At 38.7% G+C, this 7,296-nt stretch overlaps 1 protein-coding gene across 4 annotated transcripts in view; it reads right to left on the bottom strand.

Moving 5' to 3' along the window:
* Positions 1-5,482: 5,482 nt before the first annotated feature.
* Positions 5,483-7,296, bottom strand: part of USP54 (ubiquitin specific peptidase 54) — a 105,997-nt gene continuing 104,183 nt past the window's right edge. For 2 of the 4 annotated variants that reach the window (XM_075154464.1, XM_075154463.1), the window contains one exon: positions 5,483-7,072. In XM_075154464.1, coding sequence (XP_075010565.1) covers positions 6,414-7,072 — 659 coding nt within the window. In that variant the 3' untranslated portion in view covers positions 5,483-6,413. The remainder of the gene's footprint in view (positions 7,073-7,296) is intronic. The other 2 variants (XM_075154462.1, XM_075154461.1) reach the window with 1 other exon arrangement.

Genomic DNA, 7,296 nt, shown 5'->3' with positions numbered 1-7,296 from the left:
AAGCAAGTTTAAAGGAAACTGTGGGGGAAACAACAAACCCACAAAAGGCAGAAAGATGACAACTCAGTTGCTGAAAATACATGCACTCTTTCCTCACAAACACATCTGGCCATCATTACCAGATGGCAAAAGTGCAACTATGCCTTCAACTTACCCCTCTGCATCTTTTTCCCAAGCTACTGAGACCAATCACCATTAAGTATTAGTAACAATTAACTGTTCCATTGGGACCAGATAGCTTAAGAAAGAGTTGAACAAAAAACGTTCGTCATAACTGGGCAAACCTGAGGTCATGACTAATAGTTAAATGAACACAGAAAAGGATATCCCAAAATAATCCCAGATAAGGATTTAAAAGATTTTCTACTACATATTTTGTCCCAGTAACTTTATATGCAACTAGAAAATCATAAAACCACTGGAGAGATGTGGGCTTTTTTCCCCCATAGACTATGAAAAGATGTTATAAATTTATTTTCTGGTCTGTACCATGTCAGCTCTTCATATGAATTACATCCTTGTGTTCAAATCAGCAGTTTATTGTGAAAAATAATAGACTGCCACACACATACCACCTTCTCCCACTTCAGATGAATAAGGTGTCATAAACACCCGACTGTTATATCTGCTATATTAAATAGCTGCTTTTAAGCCTCTAAAGGCAGTAAACCAAAACCAGACTGCAGCGCTGAGATGGTTCTTTAATGTCAACTGAGTTTTTTTTCATCTATCTGGAGAAACCAACTGAACTACCAAAGCAAATGGAAAATTTATTTATCCGACTAGGAACAATTAATACATAGGGTCACGAACAACCAGTTATTTCTTCTTAAATGTACTTAAAAATACATGCCTGATTTCTAAAAACTTGTAGCTGATTTAATGGTGTAACGTTAACTTGCATTTGATTGACATATTTTATATCTTAAAAAAAAGTCAGTCTGAACCTTTACAAAAAGCTGGTTTAGTATGCTGTATTGGAACTACAGGAATTTGAAAGCAAATTATTTCCAAGCAACAAAACATGTAGCTCCATAGCAAACACAACCCACAGATTTTTCAAATAGCATATAAGCTATGATGGTAGGTTATACAATTACATATATATACACCTCAAAACCAACACCTTGTCAGACAAGAGAAGTAGAAATATGCATTCATTAGTTAAATTAGCCTTATGTGCAGCACTCCAGCCAAGTAATTCAAGGTAAGTCAGTCAAGACTTGTAAACCAAAGCACGTTACTTGTGTTCAGCTACCGTTTACTCTTCACATAGATATTGCATGTTAACATGCTCATGCTTTCATGTGTTTTAAGCTACTTAAGACAATCTTGAATAGTTTGATTTTTTTTGTAATTAACAACAGTTATATGCTTGGAACTCCCTCAAATTGACAGTCACATAACAATTAACTGGTATAAATTTTGAGTAAAAAGACTGGAATGATAGATAGCCTAGACTGCCATCAAAACCACTCTGCCTGAATAGTAAAAAAGTTAAGCTAAAATTTAACAATATGAAATGATTCTTAGATTTGATTTATTACTAAAGTGCAGCTTCATTGTACTCACTTTTATCATTTATTCGTATTTAAAATTATTTTGATTAGTGATATAAACACACATAAAGCTTGTTAAGCCTACGATTCACTGGTGAACCATCTGGGACTGGGCCATCCCAAACTCAAGATAACCCTCCTTCAATAAACCTAATGTAAGTTAGTTTACAAGTAGACACTTGATCTTCTTATACATGAGTATATTCAGTGTTTACTCACTCAAGAATGAATACTAAAACAATTCTATTGATGCCAATAAGGAAGTTTAGGTTTCTTCAGCTAAACTCATCCATTTGCATCTGCTTCCATGAATATGCTAGCAAACATATTCGGTGTTCTGAAATGATTGTACAGCTGGTCTTAGTTGGTATTTTTCTATTAATCAAATAGCAATCTTAAAAACATTTCCAAGTTGTTTTTTTTTTGTTTTAAAGGATAAAAAAAATCCTTCAATGAACTAGAAGAATGATGCAGATAGAAAATAATTTCAGCAGTAGTGCTGAAGGATAAAAAAAAATTAATCTAACATGCTTTTTCTAAAGCATTTTCTAAAGCTTTAAAGGTAACTCCATCAGTGATAGATAGTAATGGTGGAAGGCTAGCATAAAAGGAGCATTACAGATACCTAACTAGGCTTGAAAAGGTTCTGACTATGCAGTGATAAAATGCTAGAGGCAGTAGGCACAGCTGGATGAAAATCTCATACTTGTGCTTCTTGCCACCTATAGTGCTAAATATGGCAGACAACACAGTGGCAGGAGACTCCAGAATGCATCTAACGTAAGTGAGGTATTTGTAAAACCCAAGCATGTTTTTATCTTTGCCCTAGCTGGCATAAACACTAACTTAACCTACACTGTTTGCCCAATGTTTGTCTACTTACCCACATAGCAGTGGTACGTAAGTATTTCTGCATAGTTTCGTTTACCATGGCATGAACGTTATTAAAGACTCCTATAAAGAATATTGCCTACTCTCTATATCAGTCAATCTTCCCTTCTCAAAAGCTTCAGCGGCAGACTGGTGCCAACAACCATCTCTACACAGGAATCTGTCCATTAAAAGAAAGAAAGAAAGTTCAGACAGACCAATTACTGCATGTTCTTTGAGTGAAGAGATGTAACACACACACAATTTGTCTTCTTCACCTATCCGTCTGTTCCTTCCTATTCCAACCCACCCTCTTGCCTTTTGCTTTCCTTCTTCTCTTCTCCCCACACCTCTACCCTGGACCTCTCCCCAAATGACATTAGATGCAAAACCTGCATGACTGCCAGCATCCTGCCTACACTTTACGCATCCTACCCCAACCATCACTGGTAAGCCGATTTCAGGATTGTTAGCAATCATGGAAAATATCAGTAAGACAGTTCCTTCCCTCTTCCCAAATTCCCCGCATTTTAACATGGGTGCAGCAGCCTTTGGAAGGATCAGGCACTTTTCTTGCACTTTTGTAGCTCACTTCTCTAAAGCAGAGCGCATTTTGGTTAACTCACTAGTGCTGTATGCTCCAGCACATACTCCATTTGAACAAATCTGCTGCTCAGCAGGTCTGAGTATGATTTCCATAAACAGCGTGCACAAATTCTGTTGCCTTCAAGAAAAGGAACTGTGCTAGGTAGTTCCTTTTCCATATACAGAAGGATTGTATTTACACAAATTTGCTACTGCTAGAATACCAAGTTACTCTTAATTTTATTATTGCTTTTTTTTGCCCCCTACACAGCTGGGTCTAAACATGTATTACAAACACAAAGAGAGATCATACAAATATAGGGAATAAGAATTTTGTTTTTAGGGGAACTGAAATTAATTTATTTTAAAATGTAAATTTGAGGCTGTGGAGGTTTCATTTCACTTAATTCCATCCATCAACCTACTCTGCAGCCAGTGACAGACACTTTTCGAAGAAAGCCCTGGTTATGTTGCATCAAAGCTTACAAACTTTATAAACTCTAGAAGAAAGACTGTTCCAAAATAGCTGCTGAATTCCTTGTGGAAGCTCCCTCCTCACCTGTCTTATAGGCAACAGTGAACTTTAATGAGCTATTAAACTAATACATAATTTTATTTTTCTAGGGTTTAAATAGCCAATAAATACCATCAAGGAGACTTAGAAGTTAGCAGTTAGTCAAATTACAAGGTAAATATTAACTTACTAACCTCACTAAGACTTGCAGGCACAAGCTACTATGAAGTAAAGGTATTCTTCCGGCTTCACATTTTCTCCCACATTAAATATATTGCTGAATCTACTTCAGTTTGTTTCTATCCTAATATACTAACATACTGGTTGGTATGGAGATATTTCAGAGGTTATGTCCCAACTTTTCCTTCTCAGGCCTCTGGTTGAGTTCATTTCATAGTAAGTAATTAATATACACAGGACATTTACAAATCGGTTTTGAAACCTCGTAGATAGAACTATGATGATGGAATAAAACCAACAGTTCCCTTTATGAAGAAAAACTGGATACCACCGATGATTAAAATGAGTTGCATCAACTCAGGATTACTCTGCGGAGCTTTATGGAATTATGGAACTTTCTTCCCAGTAGTTAGGATTAAAATAAATGAATAAAAAATAAACCTAAGCGTGCACATTTGCTTTACTTGAAAATGTTTCATACTCCATATTGATTCTTGAAGAGGTGACTTTGTACTTTATTTTGGCAGATTATTCTTCTAGATAAATTGAATTCTAGACTACTTAAGCCTCACTCTGCAACCTGAATTTTTTAGAGCTGTAGTCAAGCACAGTGTCAAATACTTATCCATGTCCTCATTTGCATCCTATGGCTACTGTAACTTTCGCCAACTGCTGAAGATAACAAAAAGCTGAAAACAGGGGCTGCTTCTGCCCAGATTCCCTCTACTCCAATAGTATTGTTTTACCAACAAGAGCGAGAGAGAACTGCAATAGGAATGTTTCTGTCCAAATATCCACCTCTACATTGCAGTCACTTCCTAAAATCCTAATTTCTATGGCTAGAAACTTAGCAATTGGCTATGACGTGTCCACGTGCAGCCAGACACATTAAAAATTCCGTATCTCTTGGGAAACCTTAATCAAATAGTTGTTTCAGTAAAATAACACTCCATTGTTTGATATTTAGAAAATTAGTAAGAAATTAGTACCGTTGAAAGTTACATGTTATTAAATTGGAAAAACCATTATGGGAAAAAGTCAAAAGTCGGTAGGGCTTTTTTGGAATGGAGGGGTGGAAGAAGAGAGTGCTTTGTTCCGGTAACTACAGCTAGTGAGGACAGTTAAGTACAAAGAAGCGTGCAACATAATCCCAAATGTAAAACACAATTTAGCATGATGTAGTTATATGAGATGGTAACAATAACAGACATAATAGCGATTATTGAGAAAGAAGAAACTGAGAAATGACATTTATTAAAATGAATGCCACTCAATCTCAGACTAAACAGCAAAACCTGATGAAATTCCATCAAGCATTAAGGTGCAAAACATGAAATTAAAATGAAGGCCCTCACCTCGTGCAACAGCGAGAGCAGGTTTCCAAGGAGCACCACGCACTAGAGGGCAGCCTAGACCGTCCACTGCTGGCTGGGCCAGAACCACCACAGCTGCAGTCCCACCCTCAATACGAGCATGTAACAGAACCCGCCACATTTTTAAACAACTCACAATCACCACACTTGAAAGCATTTGCAAAAGAGTGCAACTCTTATTAAAAGGACACTTCTCGCTACACCAATAATTTCTAACGACTTCCCTATCTGCATACACTACCATCAGATTCTGTAGGTTTCTTTCTGTGCACAGATCCTGTAGTTTTCTCTCCAACAAGTCTCAAAATACTTTTCAAAGGACACTTTCCATTATGAGGGGAAAATTAAGCACAGAGTAGTGATGGAACACATCAAATCCAGGTACAAAATTAGACATGTCCTCCAATCTAACTACATATTTATTACATAAACTTTGTTAATGAACTAGAATAAACAATTTACATTTATTAGTGAATAAGAAAATAAATCAGCAGTTTCAGGCCAACTGATGAGTAAAGCCAAATAGCAAAGAAAGCTCATACACAGGCAGGTAAATAGAACTATTTTCATAGATTTATTTGAAAAATACTTACAAAAGCAAGTATGTTTGACACTAAAATAGTTAAACTTACTCTGTGTTTACATTGGTGTAATTAAGCGTGCAGCATTAACAGTCTCTTCTGTTTGAAGCATTGTTAGTTTGCCTTAAGGAAGTGGGGAAAATTCTGGTTTACTGATGAACAATGTCTCTCTGCCATTTCCTCAGCAGCAACTACAGCTGTGATCTCTGCCTGAGATCTCAGCACACTGGAAACTGGGGTTTGCTTTACTAATCGCCAGCCTGCCAGGTGCAGATTTACTGGAACCTGGAAGGTGGGTCAGTTTTTTTCCCCTAGGAAGGAACAGGAGAGAGGAGGGAGAGGAAAACAAAAGGATTGGGTTTTTTATGTGAAGAATTTACCAAAGCTACATTTCATGAGAGAGTCCTTAAAAATGTCCTTTTGTTAGTGGCCGTCTTCCTTCAAAACATGCACATACTTCTGAACTTACCCGTAAACCAATGCCCCTGAAGCTTACCATTCCTATAGCACTGTTTTGCTAGGAGAGGCCAGCTTTAGAATAGCTAAGGTTTCCCATCCAGACAGCAGTTCAGTAGTGTCAGAAATGAAATACAGTGCAATTAGTTTCCACATACTGTATAGCTACATTTTAAGACAAAACTGGCACAGATACTGACTGAAAGAGTTTGCTGTCTCCATGTAATCCGTGCTCTGGCAACAGCTATAGTCTGTTCACAGAGCAGTTTATCAGGGCACATGAGTGGACAGGACCTCACCAGCCATTATTTTGCGTGGTGCCAGTAGCTGCTGCTGCTCGAGCCAGCATATTTCTGTGTGCCTCCGAAGCAGAAGAAAAAGTCCCATCCATCACATGCATTGGCAGCATTCGCCTTCTGCCAGGCTGAGGGGTGTAGCTGTTCTGTCGCCAGTCGTCTTCTGGGGGCATATCAACTCTCCTTGGACCCGGGGCCTTAACGCAAGAAGGGGGCACAGGACAACCTTGAGAGGCACCGGGATCCCAAGAAGGCTCATGTGATATTCTTAAAGTGCTGTAGTCTCTGCTGGCTGGTAGCCTGCAACCAATGGCATAAGATTCACGCATTTGATGTTGTGAAGGCTGCTGGAGGAAGCCTTCCTGTAAACCTTTGCCTGGCTGGCCAGCATGTTTCCCCCAGAGCGTCGTTCGTTTATCTGGTAACGTGGCTGTTTGCCTGGCAGGGTAGCTCGTGTTCAGCCAGTGGCCAAAGACACTTGATGCTCCACCTCCTAAATGCGGATTAACAAGAGGCTTTTGCCCCTGGGAGAGGGTGCCTTTGGGTGCACAAGGGAGACTCCCATAGCTCAGTGCCACACCTGGGTAGTCTTCACCTTGGAAAGCTTCACCCCTGTCAGGCACAACCAAAAGTTTCTGGATGATGTTCTTCTGATCTCCTGGGGGGAGGAGAAGGGGGGAAAAAAAAAAACAAAGGTTTGCTTAGTTATATTTTTTGTTTCATCCTTTCAGAACTTTCAGCTGTGGCCAACAGGTGACAGAAGAAAAATGAAATCACTAGCACATCCAGTTACTCGTTGCCATGCAATTCTGAATAAAAGCTAGATGTACCCTTTCTAGCGTTCACTTTCCTCACTGCATTTCCTCCTTATCCTACCACAGC

This window comes from Calonectris borealis, chromosome 7 (genome assembly GCF_964195595.1).
Source record: "Calonectris borealis chromosome 7, bCalBor7.hap1.2, whole genome shotgun sequence".
Lineage (NCBI taxonomy): Eukaryota > Metazoa > Chordata > Aves > Procellariiformes > Procellariidae > Calonectris > Calonectris borealis.
Note: the sequence above shows the minus strand (reverse complement) of the source record. Positions and strands in the feature narration are given on the sequence as shown.